This window comes from Nanorana parkeri, unplaced genomic scaffold, assembly GCF_000935625.1.
Source record: "Nanorana parkeri isolate BGI_ZX_2015 unplaced genomic scaffold, ASM93562v1 scaffold724, whole genome shotgun sequence".
Lineage (NCBI taxonomy): Eukaryota > Metazoa > Chordata > Amphibia > Anura > Dicroglossidae > Nanorana > Nanorana parkeri.
In genome coordinates, this window is record NW_017306992.1 from 1,122,706 (window position 1) to 1,144,757 (window position 22,052).

Below are 22,052 nucleotides of genomic sequence, written 5' to 3' on the forward strand. Positions count from 1 at the left end.
AACTACAGTTATCATTTTGGATTACCTCCTAACCCAAAGTAACCCCACCCCAGATGTATAATTTACCTTAACTGGATGGCAGGAGCTTGCAGAAATTTGTAGTACCTCCAAACAAAATGTCTCTTCCCCTGGTTTCGCCTGCACAGTCAATCCCTATTGAGTTCTATGAGGCGGTTTCCTGATGCAGAATACACTTTGGAATTGGCCCTATAGAAATGTATGGGTTTCTATTGGACAGGCACAACCAAGAAGAAAGAAAATTTTGGCTTGAGACCCTGAAGATTCCTGTACCTCGAGGAGTGTGGGTTGGTTCCTTTAGTTCACTTGCGTTGGTCAAAATGATAACTGTACTTTCTATGAAAGTATAGTTATTCTTTATACAATTAAAAAAATATCCTCCATCAACATGAATTCAAAGATTCTAAAGAATATATTGGATTTTTATACATGAAATTTCTAAATATTGATTGTGTCACTCATACAAGCAGACACAATGATGTCCAGAATTTTTGGAATATAAACCTGTGGAAATGGTACTGACATTCTCTGTCTTGTCATCTCATGCCTGGTTATCTTAATGTTACCATGATGTTTTATACATTACAATGTAGTGCTTAAAGAACATAAAGCTCTCATAGTTTGTACGGTAAACTTAACACTTTGGGCTTTACCCCTGTGTTTAAAAAAAGTTTGTAGCATCTTGTAGCATCCTAGAAGTCAAAGAAGTCAAAGCTTTGCGATTATATTTTGAAGCCTGAAGTGAATAGCCGAACAGTGTTCGGCTCACTTCACTTCTGATCGGTCATTCACTCGGCTGCCCTCGGCAGCTTTGTGAATAGACCCCTTAGTGTATGTAAATCATAACAGTAAACTTCTCTTATTTGCTCTCTCTCAGTTTGTTAAATTTATATTTGAACGCCTTTTGTTATATCTGTTCAAAAAATGCAAAGAAATGCCTGTTCATCCTGCCAGAAATCTTGTGAGCTGATAACTTCCTGCACACTCACTCTCTTGGTGGTCTACAGAACACTTCCCCATGTTATGGAGATGGAGAAAGGGGAGGTGACAACACTGTTCCTTTATAGATGCAGTACAGCAAGTGAGCGCTGTCACCCTAGGACAGCTGGTCTGTTACTGGCAGGATCACCAGGTTAAAATAAAGGAAAAAATTAATAAAATGTAGCCCCCCACACCTAAGGATTAGTAAGCTGCAATATGTAACATTTTTGTTCTTGGGTTTAGATATGCTTTGATGTATAGAATTGGTTGAAGCAACAATTTACATCATCTCTGATATGTTTCAGGAAGCCAACAGTATGACAAAAAGAATACAGATGTAAAAAATTAACTGCTTAATTTTAGGGGCCTGAATGTCGACATGACCATCATGTCTTCATACTTAAACAATACAAAATGTTGTCAGTGTTAGAAATGCATCTGCTTCCCTGGAATCAAGTACTAACATACGCACATGTGTTTAGAGCACAAATGGCAAGCCTGTAAAATGCTCTGGGGGCCTCCTAGTGATTTATTGATTACATTTGTAGGTGGTCTTCTATGTCACTGCATACTACTGTTATCCCCAGCAGCCGATGGGTGAAATAAATTATTATTATTTTTTTAAAGCAGACAGTTAAATTTACAGTTTTATCACATAACTGTTTTCTATTTACCTGTCCATGTATGTGTAATTCTCTACAGTCAGTATTAAGATTTACATGCCCAGTGTAAATTCCATGCTGCAGAAGTCAAACAGGTGACACATGTATTTCATTTTTTTGAAGGTCATATTTATAGTTTTTTTGCATAGAAAAACATTAATAATTGACAATAGACTAGGGATGCACCAATACCGATACTAGTATCGGTGCCGATACCGAGTATTTGGGCCGGTACTCCTCACCCAAATGCTCCGAAACGTTCCCCGATACCAGAACTTCTGGTAAGAGGGAGATTTCCTCTCACCAGCAGTGCTGTGAGGGAACATGGAGCCATAATGACCCGCCTCCTGGCTTCATGATTGGCTGGAATGCTGGCTTCCCGGCCAAACAGCATGAAGCCAGCTTCCCGGGCAATCGAGAAGCCGGGCAGCTGGTAATGTCACGCTGCCCGGTTTCCTGATTGCCCAGGAAGCCGACTCCATGCTACCGGAAGTACTGGTATTGGTACTTGATATATGGCTATGTGTTAAGATATTAGAGCAGGTCTGGAAGAGATAGTGCAAGCAAGCCATGGGCCCCATATGCAGTCAAATTGTTGACGGTTTCCTATTTGCTCATAGGCAAGTTTGAATAGGGGTAATGTCTGGTCTATGACCCTTATCCATACCTCTAGAGTAGTAAGGGTTTCTTCAGAGGGTAAGGGTTTCTTTTATTTCAAAAGAATAGTTTTTTTTGGCATAGAAAAAAGGATTCTAAGAAGACGTTTAGTGTGTGAGTCAATTGAGAGGTCATCAAGGATACCCAGTAGGCAAATAGTGAGATTACAAATATTTGGAAGGCTCAGGGCTGCTTCCACAAAGACAGTAACATTAGACCAAAAATCCTGTTTATACTGTACATACAAGACCAAAAGTTGTGAAAAAAGTCTGCTCCGATCCTACAGCCTTTATAGCATAAGGGAGAGGACAGAAGAATTTCAGTTTGACTTTATCCTTCAAGGATATAAGGGACAACATGTAAGTATCCCCAAATTCCAACCAGTCATTTATTGTGAGCTAGGGGATCATAGTCTGCCATTTTCCTTTGGCCTTCTGGAACTTAAGAGTCTTAAAACAGTTCAATTTTGCATAATATGTGAAAATTAATATGGTGGGTACCTCATGGCAAATAAGTTATTCTGGAGAGGCTGAAAAAGGGCTAATTTGGTTGTTCCAAACTGATTTATAATGGCATGTGGGAATTGCAGATATCTGAAAAAGTAGATGGTAGTGCAACCAACTTCCTCACAAAGCTATGCAAAGGGCACCAGACAGCCATCCCTCAATAAATGCTGTAAGGATCTAATAATCAGCTAGGATCGGTATGGTGCTGTCAGTGGTTTGTGTAGTTCTTGGTAGGATGGGTTAACCCAGAGTGGTGAATGAGGAGATCTGGTCCAGTCCTAGTCACTAGGGATGAACAGATACCAAGTACTGTACTTGGTACAAGTACTGATACTTTTCCAGCTACTAGACTAGAGAGAAACTCAAATGTTAGAAGGCAGCTGTCATTTTAGGGAGCATTAGCTACGGGGCTCTCGGGATTTGTGCATCCTTGTTTTAATGTATGATTTGTTATATATATTATACTGTATATATTAGGGATGCGCTGATACCATTTTTTGTACCAATACTTGTCCTCACAGATACCAGTTACTGATACCTTTTAGTTTATTGTCATATGACAGTTTTTCTAAAATAATACAGACTAATGATTACAGGACAGTGATGGAGTGCCATGGCCCAGTCAGAGCTGCAACTCTGGTAGTTCTCGTGAAAATGCCATGTATCGGCACTGGTATCTGTGCATCCCTAGCAGTCACATATTTAAGCATCCTGATAGTGTTGGCTTTTACAGTGGTACCTGAAGCTTCAGTTGCTGTGCAGACATTGCCTTTATCGGGACTAGCCAGTCATGAACTGTGATCAGCTGGGAAGCTAATCAATACAGGTAAAAGTTAGGGAAAGCAAAGTGTGCCATAGAGTGGGGAAGTTGCGTTGTTTTAAGTGGCACTCTGTGGATTTACCTCTTCCATAGGAAAGAAGAGCATATACAGTTGATTCACTGAAAATGCCCCAATGGGATTGCAAAGAGTGAATTGGCCAGGATCTTGGTCCGAAAATTATTTTTTAGTATACTAACTCTGCCCATAAGATCTATGGGTAGGTCCATACACTGTTTTGTTTTGGCCAGCGGTGTATTAATAGGAAAAAGGTTATTTGTAATGGGTACTTAGATTTTAATCCCTAGATACTTAAAAGTCAAATTTTGGGGTACTTAAAAAGTCCTATTACGATGTTTTTAACTTCTTGAATCCGCAGATACTTAAACTTGCTCACAATATTTAACCGAGAAGAGGGGTGGATAGCCTGTGTAGTTATCGGGTCTAAGGAAAAAAAGCAATTCAGTCTGCCCTTTAAACAATGAATCAAGTAAGGGTTAAGTGCTGGTTTTGGTCTAGGACCAAAAGTTACAAAGTTATACTCACCCGAACCTTGCAGCAGGCTGGCTCCTAGTCCGGTCTCTGAAGCCTCCATTATAGCGATGGAATGTCCCTGGGCGTCCTCATGTCCAACACACTGTATTGGATGTGATGACTCACAGGACCTTAGCCTGCTGGAGCGGGGGAGAGAGGCTTCAGGGATTGGTTTAATGGGTTTGGGTGAATAAAACTTTGTTATTTTCGCTCCTAGATGAAAATAAGCATTTAATCCTTGCAGAACGGAGGTAGCCGCACTACGAGGGTTAAGATAATTTTTTTCCCTGGAGTTCTTTAAGTGTCAATTTGCAAGCATTAGACATGTAAAATTATTCGAGTTTCACCTGTATATATATATTTTTTTTTTTGCACTCATAGTTGTCTGCTAATGGCAAGTTAAACTTATTAATGATCATTATATTTGGAGGCGCACACACAAAACATGTTCTTATTTACCATAAATGTGTACTAAACCATAAACTGGACTTTGTTTCAGTGTGATCCCTGCCGTCTTTTATGGTGTAGTTGTGCTATGCCTGGCCTGTAGGACATTTTAATGAGAAATATCAAATCAATTTGTAGACATGTGAATATTGATCTTCCTGGTGCCACTAAAAAGTGGCACCCTTGCCATAGCTGGCTGACCCCTGCTATAGCTGTCTTCTATAGAAATGAGTAGCTTTGAATTCTTAAACTGAGACTTAGCAGATGTTGAATTGAGATATAACACAGATCTTTCTCTGTACATTTCCATGCTTCTGTAGCCCTGGTATAGGTTCTAGGAGGTAAGAAAAAAAAAATAAGATGCCCTATTTAAATGTTTAAATATCTGACAGGTCAGTTTTTATGATACAATTACCTCAATAAAAATATTCTGTCTCCTCATTGTGTAAATGTGATTATTTAACAATATTTATGTCAATATCATGATATATCTTACCCCAAAATGGTAGTAAAATTATTGTGTTGTTTGCTTTTTGCTCATAGTTCACACATGCCCATTCCCAGAGCCAGAACATCCAAAAAAGAAACATAGTCAGATGCCTAAGGACCTGCGGATGTTCAGGGGTTCTAGCCACGACCCTAATGCTCCTCCAGTAAAGCAAATGGATAATGCATTTTGTCGAAGCTGCGCACCTTCAAAAGCGAGGTTACCTTTGTAGGCAGGTGGTGTCTGATGGGGCCATGCCAGTACAGACAATGCAAATAGGGGGGTTTCCTTGTGAGCACTGCAATCCTTATCAATGTAAATGAAAGCTTTGGGGGAAGGGACAAACCCACTACCCTGACCAGGGTCCCATTCTGCCTTAATCCGTCTTTGCCCATTTCTTACATTATCCTCTGTACACTTTTCTTCCCTCTTTTATGTCCCCAATCTGGCCATATCCTTCTTGGAAATTACACATTTTTACCCCTACACAATTCTTTTTTTCTACACATTTTTGTTTTGTTGATTGCTCAGTGTTGTAGATATATATACAGTGGAAAAACTAGATGAGTCAATTTTTATTCTTCAGATCTGCTCAGCTGTAACATGGCCACGAGCAGATTCTTTTTCTTTTACTCTTTTAACCTCTGTGTATAGTTGATTTTCTGACATCACATTGGAGTTCAGTGATGTGGTCAGTTTAGATGTAAGCTGTGTTTCTTACTTGAGTTCTTATGTAAAAATTATTATATAAAATTATTTTTAAAATAACCAACTCCAGATTTTTCTTTTTTTAAAGCAGATTTATAATAGGATGCCAGAGAATAATCTATTCTCAAGTATTGTCCACTGCAGAAAGCCTGCTCTACTGCCATCCGGCAGTGTTCTTCTGGGTTGAATGATGTCCAGCATTACACAATCCACTTGTGAGCCCAGGCTGTCATGGACACAACCCCAGGGGGTCCATCACCATATCAGCCTTGGCTCACAGCATAGTTCTGCAGAGAGGGCACTGTTGTTCTGCACAGTATTGAAGACCATGCAACCCCAGAGAAGAAGAGGAAGATCCTTGGAACATTACGTGACTGCTGGAATTAAGGTATGTATAAGAGTAATTTTAAAACATAGGTGTGTAGTAAAAAGTGCTTTTGTTTTAGCCCTATATGCTTTATTCGGCCTCCTATGAAATTGTTTTGTAGCGAGTGCCATTTTATCTGTATGTCTATAGAAGGGATATTAGATGGCAATCTTCAGGTGCATTAACCAGACTGAGCCATTCATTACTCTCTGTAAAGCACTATATATTATTTCAGAGCTATATAAATTATCATTATTATTATTATTATTATACAGGATTTATATAGTGCCAACGGTAGAAGGACCCTGCTCATGAGAGCTTACAATTAATGAAGTAAATAAAATGCACAAACATGTATGATGTAATCAGATGAATCATATACAATCTATAGTAATGAATGGACATTATTAATCAGTACCATTGTATTCTTTTAGACAGCATAACAACATCCTACAGATTGAGTGATGAGATCAGTATGACCTCATACATATCTTTCCAATGAAAGAATATACTTCTGCATTTTGTTTGATTTATTCAACATACGAATGAAATCATTCAAAGGACATTAATTCCCAATGGTTAAATCAGAGCTTCAATTACATTGAATGCTTTTATATTTATTAGATTGCAATGTGTGGAAACCACCATAAAATCCCAAGTTAACTGGCGGAGAAAAAATTCACTTCATACAGAATCTGCAGTGTATGTAATTACGGTATATACACTATTTTATCTGGAATAAATTAAAGAAAACTTGTTTCCTTACAACAGATATGTAATAATACATTACCAGTTATTATTTTGTGTTTTTTACTTTTGTATCTAACAGAAAATAATTGGTAGCTTATACTCTACATATAAGTTTCAACATTTGGTGCTGTGATTGTAGTTGTATTATTGCATTTGCAACTACACAACTGAGTGCTGTACATGCTACTTTTTTATTTGCACGAGGACATGCTTTTGGGGCTCTACTTTCAGAGTCCTGTTTGGACCTAGAAAAAGGAGGTAGCCTCCCAAGATTTAGGGTTGTTACGCATGATAATGTTTTCACACTTTAATTTTTTTGTTTGTTTGTTTATTTTTCAGTACAATACCATATACATCTACATCAGTATGAAAGCATATTAACACCTCTCTGGCTAAGTTTGCATTTTAAGGAAGAGTAGTCAATTGTAAGCAGTATATGAAACCTGTACTGAGAAAAATATGTAGGCTGTTAATTCTGACATCTCCTTCTGAAATTACTACTTGTCTAGTTAACATGTCCTATTAACGCAGTGGTTTTAATACTTTGAGTTAATGACCCAGAACTAGTAAAGGTTAATCTTCACTTGCCATGACTCAGAAAGAAGCCACTGAATCAGCATGAAGAACAGGCATTTAGCATTTTTGGAAGTTGAAAGCAATGGCACCCTTGGTAAATTTGTTGAAAATAGATTTCCTTAAATTGTACATTTGAGCAGAAAAAAATACTTGCAATACTTGCACACTTCCCCATATTTTATCCCTTTAAAAATGCTGTAGTACAGAAAAATACCTCTTGGTCCTGTCAGAAATTCTGTGATCGCCTAACTTCCGGATTTCCATATCACTACTGTATCCTGTAATGCGTGGTGATCTGCAGGTAGAACTGGTGGGGGCCCAGGGAGATTGACACCATTGGAACTGTCAGTTTCCATGTAGACTTCACATAAAGATTTTCTCAGCACCAGAACTGTCTTCCGCTGCAGGGGCAGCAGGAAAGGTCAGTATGTAAATTTAGATATTTAAATTGTAGCAAAGTGACATGGCTTTTAATGACTACATATTTAGGATAATGGGTTGAGCTTTGTTTTTGTCTGGTGTTTTGCACTAATATCTTACGTATTAATTGTAACAAAGTGTCAACATCTATTTATTTTTATTTTTTTGGCTTTTGATGAATTTGTTTCAACACCTTTAACTCCTTTATTAATAATGGTGAATGACATAAAACTTATGGGAAGACCACTTTTATTTGCTGTCTGAAATCCATTGCCTACAGGCATACACACCTGTTAGTTATCTCTTGGATCTTAATGTGTACTTCTTGAATGAAGTCATACTTTGCACTAGTCTTGTCTTGTCTTGTTTTTTTGTGTTTTAACATTTTCAAGAGTATAAAGCTAGGCCAGACGTTATGAAGCTGAGGACACATGTACACTGTATGTGTCACAATTTCCAATATGCTTTGAAAAGGAATTGGATGTCAGTCTCTGTGGTTTCTCAAACTTCCTTGTAGTCTGCTTTGCAATCACATTGAATGAATTACTAAGGATATCTGTGCATGACAGAGTTTACATTCCCCTATATGAACACCTCAGCAAGTCAATGTTATTCTACATTAATCATAAATATAACTTAGAGAGGCCTAGCAGCTAAATTTGTCTTCCTGTCTTTTATTTTAGAGCAAACGTTACCTGGCATTTACATTTGCCATATAGACAGGACCTGGATTAATTTTTGTCTCATTAAGGGAATGTGTGTTAGTCTTTGTGGAAGAACTATTATTATCCTCAGTTTTAATATTGGGAGCGCCAGGGACGGCTGGTGGAGCAGGCCATACCAGAAGAGCCTGGGTGTATAGCAAGACAGAGGTGAGCCCCTTTTTTCAGCAATGGAATAAAGCACTTCCTAGTAGACTTGAAAGCTTGTAGCACACCAGCTGGGCAATAGAGCACATACTGTATATTGTAATTTTTGGGTGTCTTCCAAATCAGATGTACTCGGATATATCAAATCTTATATGGAGAATATGTGTGTGTGTGTATGTATGTATGTAGGTATATATGCTGTATACATTCTTTAATTCGATTTGAATTGCTATTTTGACAGTTCCTTTGACCTTTAATCAGAGTGATGTTTGTAAATGCATTTTTTTTAAAAAAGATTACAGCTACAAGTATCATATTTTCATGATTATATTGCTTAACAAAATATATACAAATAGAACTGTACCTTAGCTCTGTAGACCTCATTATATATGTATATATACATACAAGTAAGAGTTGGTCTTCGGGTGTCTCTGCTACTTTTAACTTTTTGGGGGCATCCTTTCCTTCTGTGTGTTACCCAAGCTTCACTTAGGTATGCATATGTGTGTACATGTGTGAGGCGTGGTTCATTTGTCTGAAATTATTTTATTAATATTATTATTTTAAAGCTTTTACTTTTTTCACTTTATTGATATTACAAGGAGATTGGTTAACCCCCAATGTGACAGTTCTGGCAGGTGACCGGTTTTCTTGAGAAATCTGGAGTCTATTAGGCCCCTGATATCAATATAACAAAATAATGATGGCAAAAACTGTGCTTGATCTGCATTTTTCCCATCAGAGCAAGCAGGGTTTGACAGCATGGAACCCAAAAGTGCTCCAAGCAAATCACTTCCGGTTTTATTGCACAGAAAGGGAATGGGTAATTAGATTCTAACTGATCCTCCTCCGCCCACCATCCTGAGCAATTTGTATGGTTCCTGGGCTGCCAGAAGCTGCAGGAGAGCCTGGGGACCATGTGGAGGAGAGGAAGGTAAGGCAAAGGAAGGATGACACAAATCACCACCATGTAAAAGTAAACGGGCAGCTTTACAGTCACCAAGGTCACTTCTACATTACAGCCAGGAGACTGCTGTACAATTTTAAAATACGCTCATGAATGCTATCACAGCCAACTTGAACTTTTGAACTGCATACTTGTTCCATGTCAGTGACTCAAAAAGCGTTGAAGACAAAGGCACATTGCAACAAGCACAGATGTAGATAAACTGATTCTATAGAAAAACAAAAGTCTGAATTACAAAGCTGTGACTGATGAAAGTAACTCTCTCTTTATTAAAACCTTAACCTAGCATGTTACATAGTTACATAGTATTTGGGGTTGAATAAAGACATACGTCCATCAAGTACAACCCATATCGGTCCACGCATCATCTCATTCTTAGGGATACTGGTATCCCTGGATATTACGGTCCCTCAAGAAATTGTCCAAACATTTCTTGAACAAAATATATGCATATTTCGATAGGTTATACCCCTCTATATTAGTAGCCCAATCATGTGTGCCGTCTAGCCAGGCCTCCGATATACCCACTATATCGAAGTCCTCTTAGAGTATCATAATTTCAAGCTCTTCTAATTTATTTACTAGACTTCTAGCATTGGTGTACATACATTTAATTCCTGTCATGTTATTAAATTTATATCCTACTTGTTCCCCACATGTTTTATTGTTTGGCCTTGATGTTGGTTGTTCGTTTCTTATTTTATTCACTTCTGACAACTTATTGAATAAAGCCTGAAGTCACATGGTCTATTTTGATGTTGGTGATAACTCATGGGTGCATTCTGGTGGTGTGTTGGTGTACTCTTCTTCATAAATGGCACAGAAATGCACCAACATGTGCACTCTGTGCTGCCATGCATTACTGTTACAGGTGCATTTTAACATGCATTACTACAGTGTGTTGGTATGAGTCCTTATGATAATAAAAAAAATCAGCCTTCTTGCTCTTCAAGAAACACATGGGAGTCTGTTTATAAAGAATATGCACAGCTTATTAGTTCAATGAAACTGTTGAGCGTATGGGGCACAAATAAATGTTCTTAGTGTATTTTAATTTCTGGTTGATCGTTCTTCAGTAGGTTTATTCATAAGGAACAGAGTGATTTTTGGAAAACAACATTATAGCCACTAGATTGAGCTGTTCTTTATGAATAAACCTATTGAAGAATCTATTCATTGACTATCTAATCACAACCTTGACCAAGTTCTATTACTTTCACTGCAGACTAGGAAAATAAAAGGTTGGAACGTTTGTATAGTATCTGGTGAATTTCTGGCACGGGCGACAACTCACACACATGTAGTTAAAGTATGTAATTTAGCAGTTTGCCTACACTTTATCCTCCCTATACCGTTAACTTCTTCTTTTTTTTTTAGATTATTTACCTATTTCAAATGCTGATTAAATCACTTGCAATGGATGCTGCCTCTTAATGCTAACAGTATTTAGTTTCCTGCAGTATCAGCTGGTTCCCTGAGCCTTGTCCTGATGCCCTGTTTTAGGGTGGCTCCTTTCCCTTGCTAGGTCCTATGGAGGCATCCTTGTGTGTGCTAGTAACCTGTGTGTGTGTCTCCAAAAACACAAATGCACAGCAAGTCAAGGCACTTCTCTGCTCCCTGCTACCCCTTCCTCCCTCTTCCTTTATCCAAGTCGTAGATTGACAACTGCTGGAAACAGTTATGTCCCTTGCGATCTTGTACTGGGTAAGAAGTTCAGGGAAGAGCTGGGAGAACTGGAGCTGTTCAGAAACATGATGATTGTAAGTGCTTGGGCAAAAATCTGAAGAAATACTTAGCTGGGCAATGTATGTATGTTTGATCTGGATGCATTGTTAAAAAAAGTTTGAGAGACCTGAAAGCGTAAACTTAGCCAGTTTGTCAACCCTCTGCGGTAGATATCGCCAAATTCCAGGATACGATTCATAAATGCAATGATAATACTGTATGTACATTGGAGTACTGTGAATATGCCTTGATTTACCTTGTCACTTTCTTGTATTTTAACTTCAATAAAAAATGTATATGAAAAAAAAAGTTTGAGAGTTTAATACTACTTTAATGACAATCCAACGTAAAATTAGTATTTTAGTTTTGTGTAGTTGGTAGCCATTCAAATGCTGGCTTCTTGAACCTCTCGGTTACCCCATACAAGATGTGTTTCCACCAAAACATCTTATCTTTGCTTAGCTTTGCTCATCTTATGAATGGCTAAAGACACAAACTACATTAAGGAAATCTCACTATTTGAGTTTTCAAGAGCAAAGGGTTAAATCAACTCACCGGTACCCACCCCAAATTGAATAAGTCTTGAGTAGAGTTGGCCTTAAATTTTTTATTCTACTGCTTATGACACTGTGCAATATATTATATAACTACCGTTTATATTGCTGTTGGGAGGATTTTTATAAATAGCTTTAGTATGTGAGAGCCATTTTTCACATGTTTTGAAGTGTTTACATATGTCTGCCATGGATTAATCTGTGCGAAGGAAGTTCTCCAAAATTGCTGTTACAGCCATGAACATAAGCTTTTGAAAGCTTTCTAAAAACAAACAAGGATATACTTCTCCTGGTATCATAAAAGCCCTTTCCATGGAAGAGCTTTACTAGGAAATACAAATGATCTCTCATTCTTTGACGAGGGGCACCTGACAAAAATTATACAAGCACATGCTACAATTATGTGCGTTGGGCAAAAAGGCTTAATAAGAATTCTGGGATTTTGTGGGGATGGGATCTACAACTGCATTTGTTTGAGATGATGTATTTAATGCAATGTCTACCCTTATTACATCTGTTTTTGGTAATAATAAAGAGTACGGATAAGCGATACAGAGTTTATTCTTTTGAAATTTCAGTAAAAATTGGGAGCGTTCAGAAAATTTTGACAAAATGCATTGGAGTCACTGGGGAAGGTGACAGTAATGTTGCTTTTTTTGTTTTTTAAAGCCACAGTTCGGGCAAAATCATAATTTACACCCTGCACTTGGTGTGTACATTATAATTAAAAAGCTGTGCATTGTGTGCAGAGGACCTCTGCAAAGTATATAAATCTTACCTTGCAGCACGTCATCTCCTGCACACAATGCCAAGCTTCCGGGCACAATGTCATGCTTCCTCACTATTGTCCATTCACAAAATGTTTGCATTTTTTTCAAAGAGTAAAAGACATTTTGTGATTGGCAAAGGAGAGATGGTCACCTCCCGCTCCCTCTCCTCCTCCTCCAATCGCAGAATGTCTATTCTTTATAATGATTGACTCGCTCAGTTGTACTCCCCCTCAACTGTATGATGCATGCTTGGTTTTAGCCACAAAGAGATTCACTTGAAATAACATTCATAAACATTCAATCTCAACCCTAACAAATAGAAGAATCACTTAGTGGTTTATTTTTTTCTCTGGAGCCTCTGGTCTCTGCAGTTGACTTCCTATGTCACACACTTCCAAATGCAAGTTGGCCCCCTAATGGATTTTTTATTTGTTTTGTATTCTGGAGAATATTGATGAGCAAACTGAGCAAAGTTCAGTACACTGGCCTTTCACTGAACTCTTGAAAAAAAAGTCAGTGAACCCTGAACATAGCACCTGAACGTCATTTTAATGGAGCCAAACATTGTAATTTTTTTTCTGACCTTTTTCATAGCCAGTTGCAAGGTTTTGTTAAAACAGGGGTTTGTGTAGCTGGGCACTGCCATGGGGGACAATTACCTTGCGGCTTAAAGTGCTACATTAAAAATTCCTACCCAATTCCTTTAAATTATTTTAAAATTTGCAGCTAAATGATATTTCCCAGGTCTGCTTAATTTTGTTTGTAAAAAGGATGTAGATTACCACCAAAATCTATATTAGACCCCTATCCTTGGTATAGCTCTGGTATGAATTTATAGAGGGACCCCTGGCGAAAAAATGGCTTTGGACCCCCCCAAACAAAAATCCATACAAGATTCATATCCAGGCATCCAGTTTGGGAAGAGCATGCACTCCCCAAACACAACATGGAAATACCAGGCCACAGGTCCTGCAGAAGAAAGCAATGAAATATTGCACTGGGCCCCTAAAAATCCATGCCAGGCAGGATGTACCCTGGCTGGCCAGGAAATAGATGAGCTCATCTTTAGTGAAGAATGCAACAGGAAGAATGGGAATGCCTGGGAAAACTCCTGCTGTAGCAGAGGGCTTTGGGAATGTATGAGAGGGGTTGGAGTATGTTGCATATGTAATCTGAGCGTGAAATATAACCACTATTTACTATCTTTACAGAGCATGACTACTGGGGTAGCAATCTGAAAATCCCTACGTTGTCTTATGAAGAAGTCCTACGCTGTGACCCGACTGCCTACAACTGGTTGTGCACATTGAAAAAATCTGGAATTGTGCTCTTGGACGGAGCACCTGTCAGAAAAGGAGAGTTGGTTACACTTGGAAAGAGGATTGGATACATGAGACATACGTTTTATGGGTAATTAATCATAGATTCTAATTTATAAAATATGGAGAGATTAAAAAGTAAAAGAGATACCTATAGTAACAAATCAGATGGTAGAATTAGCTTTCCAACCTGTACTATTAATCACTACTTGAAACTGAATTGGTTGCAGGGTAGGCAGACAGATCACTTTTATATACACCATTTGCTAGAAATTAGTCTGGTGCTGTGTACTTTGTGCTTCTGTAAGTATTACTCAAGACAAAATGAACTTCAGCTGCTCCAACTGCTTATCAAACTGAAAAGAAAACCTGTGGGAGGTACATGTTTGTCATATTTAGGCAACCAAAGAAGATTTTGGAATTCAAAGAAAGAGAGATGTAGAAACAATGTATCTATTTAGTAATTTCTTTGTAGTTTGTTTGTGTAACACATTGCAAAACAACCAGAATTAATTAATAATATACATAATTTTTCAGCCATCATAAAAAGGTTTTGTTAAACAAACAAGAAACCTTTAAATTACCTTTAATGCTGAAGTTAAACCTTCTTGTCATCCCTTGTGTATCCTTTCCCTGCTTATCAACATCTCAAATCAATGAGATGTAAAAAAAAGAACTCAGGACAAAAGTGTTCTTAATCCTTGCAGTGGGGCTACCCCTGCACTGCAAGGGTTAAGTGCTCGTTTTTGTCTAGGTGCTAAAAAAAAAGTTATACTCACCTGAACTGCAGTGTGGCGCCAATAGGGGGGTGCGGGCTGGGACAGTAAGGTTGTATAGGAAAACGCTAGATGATGCAGGATCTCCTTTAGCCTGGCAATGAGACGGGATCTAGCTGACTTGCTGCAGCTTCTAATACACAAGCTTGCAGTAAGCAAATTCAGTACCTTAGAGAAGTCGGTACAGCTGTACAAGGCTGAAGGTAAGGCTGGAGTTTTGAGAAGGAGCAATAGCCATTTTCAGAGACATCCATACACAGTCTGCTGGGCTGCAAGACATCATCAAACATTGTAAACATCAGACATGGTGAGCTGCTACCAATTTAAAACTTTGTATTGCCAAATTAATCACGTGTTTGAAAGGGCAATACTTTCCATAAAACAATGGAAAGGTTTCCATTCTAAGACCCTTTGACGAAGAAGTCAAAATTGCATTTTCATGTATAGATATAATTTGTCATGTGGTGCTTTGTCATTTCATTAGGAAACTGTGCACACAATATATAGCAGAAGTGACTGCAAAGAATTAGCTGTAGGAAAATATTATTTTAGGTGGGGCCCAAACCTGGCTATCATTAACAGCAATAATGAAACAGGCACAGTATGTCTGAAGGAAATGCACATATTTATTCAATATTCGCAGTATCTTTGAAAAGTAGTTATAAAACGTTTGACTGCCAGTCCATGAAATCGGGAAAATGGGATTAACATCCTTTCCTATGACATCATCTAGCTATACATTATGCTGCCTTATATGCTTGAAATGGGTATGTACTTGAAACAAATGGAAAAAAGCATGTTGCTCTATTTTCCTTCCAAAGAAAGTGCTAAAAATATAGTGCTGAATGTTTTATATGGGCTGACATTTTGTTTTTGTTTAAACAAAGACTAAAACCTTAAAGCCACCTTACCACTCATGTCTTCTATTGAAACGAAAACCAGCCTGTAAAAGGAAAATTAAATATTCACCTTTAAGGTGAATGGAGTCCTAAAACCTCATTGAATGCTGATCTCTGGCCACAGTTGGTTTCCAGCACTTCCGGGATGTCAAATACCTGGCCTTTCTGACCTGGCTTTATGCAATTTTATTTCACAAATGTAAAATAAAATTGAATTGGATCAGGTCAGGGAGTGCACAATCTTCTTCTTTTTTTTTTTACATTGGGTAAAAAAAATGCCTACGGTAATAACAGTGCAAGCACTTTGATTCACTACCTGAGTTAGACTTAAATTTGTGTGGCCCTCTGGAACCCCTTGGCACCAAATGCAGGCTGCACATAAGGTTTTGACTTTTTCATAAGTCAAGATTAAGTTCTCCTTGTGCTTTTGCCAAGTCCCACCCATGTCATTTACCTATCAAATACCACTGCATCTACTATCCAGGGCAGGGCTTAATCAAAGCAAGAAAGATGTTAAAGTGACATTAAACCCTCAGATTTTTTAACATAAACCAATACTGTAATGTGTGCCTTACTGTAATCCATGGTTGTTTCCCTTCTCTTTGCTGCTCTTCCTTTTAAATCCTCATGTCTTCTCATGCTTGGGAAGAACTTCCCTTTTCAGCTCAGGGCCTCTTCCTGTAGTGCTGGCTCAGGTTTCAAGCCTATACAAACGTATACACAGACACCGTGTATCCATTCCTGAGACAAGGCAGTCTGCCACAAAACAGAAGTTCTGGAGAGCATGATAATAAATACAGATTTAAAAGGAAGAGGAGTAAAGAGAAGGGAAACAACCATGGATTACAGTAAGGCACACATTACAGTATTGTTTTATGTTAAAAAAAATCTGGTTTAATGTCACTTTAAGGTCCTGGCCAGGGCTTGGGATCTGAGGAGTTCAACAGGGATTGACTGGAAGACTAACAAGCTACTTCAAGAGACCACAAGGTATCTGAACTTCATACCTTAACTCACACCCTAGACACATTTTAGGTCAGTTCACATTTGTTTAAGGTGACACTAAACTCAGGAGTTAAATCTTAAAAATGCATTCAAGTATTTTAATTATTATCAGAAATGTAGCTTATTTGTGTATCAATCGACTGTAGATCCTCAAATCCTCTCTGAATTTGTGCCGACACTGGTCTTCCTTCTGGAGGGTGGCTACTTTTGTTCCCCATGGTCCCTGAGTGTAATGTAAAGTAGCCACCGCTCCAAGCTCACTCCTGTCATAGACTACAATCTCAATACAAATTAGTAAACTAAAAGTGAGAATGCATTTTTAAGGTTTGACTCCTGAGTTTAGTATCACTTTAATAACTTTAGTGATAAACACATCAAAAGACATTTCCTGTCAGCCATGAAGTAGAGTTCTGTGCCCTACTATGACTAAGGCCTTACAACATTCTATGTTTTACTGACATCTGGCATTTGTCAGATGATGTGTATTCATTGCTGAAATTCCTAAAGAAAATTAGACTAGATGATGAACTCGGTACCTTGTATTTTTATTGGCAAGCCAACTGGAGCTGTTCACGTCAAAGGTGAAATATCAAGTGCAGGCTATTCATGGAATCCAGTGCATAGTAGATACACCTGCTACATTGCTTACCTACATGAGCACACAACAAACATGCAATGGCAACAGTACATATCTTGTTAAATTCTTGAAACATAACATTTACTTTTTGTCAATAAGTGTTAGAGTCTTGTTATAATATTTTTTTTATTTGTTTGATGGCATATATTTTTGCCTGATATATTGTATATACACATACACACACACATTAAGGATGCACCGATACCAGTTTTTCATCTTGTTCAATGCTGATTAGTCTGATTAGTCAGGAAATCTCTCTCTGACCGGAAGCTCCGATTTGATCACCGATTGTATTGGATGGGAGCATTGTATTGGAGCATTTGGGTGAGTATGAGTACTTGTCCAAATACTCGGTATCGGCACAGATACTAGTATCGGTGCATCACTAATATATATCCCTAAATGCATCCCTAATATATATAAAAGCCCAATGGTAGGCACCGCACGCAGGTAAGAGTAAGAAAACTGCCCGGTTGCATTCCTGGCAATTACATACAAAAGGTCTAATGGAAGAGCCACTCATATGTCTTATAATGGAGCCACACAAACAAAGACAAGATGTGCCTTGTCGATATGTCAGCCAATAAACATATTATTAGGTACCTGGTGTTGAGACCGAAGGTATGAGGAGGCTCCACAAAAATAGGGCCGTGAATCTATCTATGACGTCACTTCCTGAGCGGGACTTTTGCTGACACATATCTATGTTGCTTCATTACAAAACAAATGAAACTGTACATGGCAGCATACAATGGGTATGGCTCCGCCCCCAGCCCAATCACAGGACCAGTTATACTATAAATTAAAGCCCGCCTCCCAAGGCCACCATTCTTTTTTCTGTCCTCACTGCTCAAGCCAGTTCTTATGGACTCTGCGCAAGGATTCACTCTTCCGAAGAGTCTATTCTTTCCCTTGGAATCTACAATTGGTGCTGTATATGTTCTTCCTTCCTCGACTTCATCTGGCTCACACTTACTCAGTGTGGACAGCAACATGTAGAATAGTTTCCTTTCGGTAATCTTCTCGGTGAGGAGTGTGTTGGATAGTCAAGATTGGGCTGCAACCACCTTCTTGAAACTATTTCCCAGGCAAGGGAGTCCTAAATCTCTCTCTCCCAGCATCTTCCGAAGGTTGAAAGATTCTTCCATCTAAATGGTACATCAATGTTGCCAGTATTCCAGGATAACATTTTTATTTCAGCTCATGCCAGCAATGCGGCTGCTATGCTGGGGAAGAGCATGGAGGTTATTCAGGTCGATCTGTTCATCTTTCTGGTGGATTTGGTAAGTGGCACTCTGTGCACTAGGTCACATGCATTGTGCATGGTCAAGCAGATGGAGCCACAGATTAATCTCTGGGTTCGCTCTTCCGCAGACTGTCATCCCTACCGATAGAATTCAGTGATGTACCTCCAGAATTATTATGGAAGGCATTAACCTGCCATATGTTCCTGTTCCATTACAGGGTCTATCCAGGAGTAAGATCCATGGGGTAGTTGGTTCTGAATGTGGTACAAATAGTTTATTATCTCAGAATTACCCTCCCTGTTTGTGTGATCGCTATATCCCATTGTATGCTGCCATGTATGGTATCAGGAAAACGGAAAATTGTATACTTACCTATCGGTAATTTTCCTTTCCTGATGCCAGTACATGGCAGCATACAGGACCCTCCCATGGCTTTCGCATTGAGTACTTTTTACGAGAATGGTGGCCTTGGGAGGCGGGCTTTAATTTATATATATATATATAACTGGTCCTGTGATTGGGCTGGGGGCGGAGCCATACCCATTGTATGCTGCCATGCACTGGCATCAGGAAAGGAAAATTACCGATAGGTAAGTATGCAGTTCTTATTCATGTCTTATGAATAGCTATGCACAGTGGTTGAGCTTTACTGATCTTCTCTCAGTGCAGGCCACTGAGAGGTCCTCAGTAGTGAAGATATTTTAGTAATACAGAGTGAACCAGAAATAACCTGAAGTTAAGATTTGTCATAGGGAACCTCAATAAATAAAAAATATACCAGCAGAAGATTTTTTTTTATGATAGGGTCTCCTTTAAGCTGATTCTGAAATGTTCCAGTAATTGAAGCTAGTAGTCAATCCTTTTGCTGCTACAGTAATTTTGCCTAATAGCTGATCGCATAATTAAAGAGTTACTGCCATACAATCATTAACAAGGCGATAACTTCCTAAGCAAAGAGGAGTATGTGTGTCTTAGCAGGCAGTGATTAGTTTTACAAAGATGCTCATCTGGGGCCTGACAGACAGATTGGAAACACATGTGCCGTTGAAAATTGAATAGTAAGAGATGCCTGTGTGCTAGACTGATTCATCTCATGTCTTAACACGGGAAGTTGCTTGTTACAAGGTACATTAAGAATTAAAGTTTGGCACACCATTCACTTTATACAAATTAGTGAGGACTGCGTTAGATGAAAAAAACAGACAAATGAGATGGATGGTATTTAGGCTGAACTGCACAGAAAGTCAAGAGGACTATTTTGTTAAGACTATTAAGTATGTATTTATTCTTGAATTATGTGTGCCACACTTTTTATAATGTGTTAAAATCTATAGGGGTTGATTTACTAAAGGCAAATAGGCTGTTCACTTTGCAAGGGAATTTTCCCTTAGCTTAGTGAATGAGGTGAACCAATTACATCATCCAACCATGTGCAAGCAAAAATGTTTTTTTTTTCCCCTTGCTCCTGATTTTGGTATTCTTTGCAGAGTGAATTTTCACCACATTCATTAAGTAAAGGGAAGATTCACCTGCAAAGTGAAAATTCCCTTGCACAGTGAACAGCTTATATGCCTTTAGTAAATGGACCCCTATCAGTAAACATATGCTAGACTGACAAAATATTTAACCCTTTCGCTGCCAGGGACGTATGGCATACGGACCTACAAAAGTGCTTCCAGCTGGCAGGCCCCCATTTTTAGCGGTGTTAAAGTGAGAACACTTTCCACCCTTTGGCCACTCTAATCTGCAAGCTTCAACATTTCTGATGGTGACAAAGGCTGACCTACTTCATTTGCATCCAGCATCTTCCTTCTGGCCCATTACTATAATGGGTAATCTCACTGTCCAGTAGGAAGATGGAGGATAATGAAATTTTCAGACAAGCATAGGTCTGTGCTGTAATTTGAATGCTGCAGAAGCTTCATCTCAAGTTCTGCCCACTTGGCGTAATTGTCAATGTGCAGCCACTGCTGCAGTAAAAATGAGTCAGTTGAACATATCTTGATATTATAAATGGTACCTGGCAATTTTTATTTTGACAGCTTATACGTAGAAATGTGGCCAGGCTATGGACATTCAAATATTTCCATATTCTTAACAAGCAATATATAAGCTTTACCACAAGCCCTCACTGGCCTCTGTAGCTGTAGGTAATGTGGAATGATGCAATAATTCATCCTCAAATTTTACAGAAGACACTTTCACTTTAATTTCAGAAGCTGAACTGCTCCTGCCCTCCCTCGTGTTAGCAGTGGCTTTGGCAGCCTGCTAGCCTTGTAATCACTAATTTAAGCACACATCAGGTATATAGGAAAAGGGGAAAGCAGGGTGCCAAGAATGGACTTGAATATTTTCACTGCTTCTCTTGGATTTTTGAGGATGAATTGCTCCACAGTGTTCACAGCTACAGAGATCAGAGAGACCTTGTTTTAAAGCTCATTTAAAGATGTTTTCAAGAATATATAAATGCTTGAATGTGTAAGAATCTGCTTTAAAATTAGTTTGATCTGCCCACCCATTTACCTCTGCATGGTGGCATGCCTACAAATTGGGACCCGATCAGAACAGTTGTAAATGGTTTCTTGATCATGTCATTACTATAGTAACTCTGAAATAGTGATCACATGTGAGCTTCATTGAAAAAATTGGTTTCAGCTTGCAGAGACCACTACTACTGCCCATAGATCCTCTTTTTAATATTGTAATTATGAGAGACAGAGAGAGAGATTTTAAGCAGGGTAATACATTAAATCCTTTTATGTTATAGTCAAGTTAACCAACACATATTGATGCTAATAAACTTGGCTTGACCTCTGAGCATGGAAGGGTTAATTGCACTGGACAATGCAGGGATATTTTGGTTCTATATTTTATAATTGAGGCCCACTGAAATATTTTTTTTCTGAATATGCTTGGTTTCAGCTGGTTCTTGTGAATGATGCACTTTTTACCTACTGGTATTACCATCATTCTTGACAATTCTGCTTAGATTTATTTGGAACCTCTATCAAAGATGCTTATTTACTCTTCTCTTATTCTTTTGCTTAAAGCAGCAAAACAAGTTATATAATTTTCATTAGTACATTATTTTTTAAATAGTACATCAAGAAAATGTTGGCCCTCAACCATGTGTAATTTAATCATAAAGCATTCTTGCCAAGTCTGCTCGAAAAACCTTCAGTCCGTTTCACCACTGTAACCAGAACAGCCAGGGAATCCCAGCCAAAGTAGGGGAGTTTCTGATGCACATAGTAAAGCTTGAGCTTGTGTTGATTCTTGTGCTTACCGGCTCAATACGAAGGCTAACAATGTGTACAATGGACATGGTCTAAATTTCTGGCTGTTAGAGTTTA

General features: G+C 38.5%; 1 protein-coding gene across 2 annotated transcripts in view; it reads left to right on the forward strand.

Moving 5' to 3' along the window:
* The window catches only part of BBOX1 (gamma-butyrobetaine hydroxylase 1), a 60,656-nt gene that overhangs the window by 18,938 nt on the left and 19,666 nt on the right, over positions 1-22,052 (forward strand). For both annotated transcript variants that reach the window (XM_018564091.1, XM_018564090.1), the window contains one exon: positions 14,028-14,226. In XM_018564091.1, the coding sequence (XP_018419593.1) occupies positions 14,028-14,226 (199 nt within the window). The remainder of the gene's footprint in view (positions 1-14,027; positions 14,227-22,052) is intronic.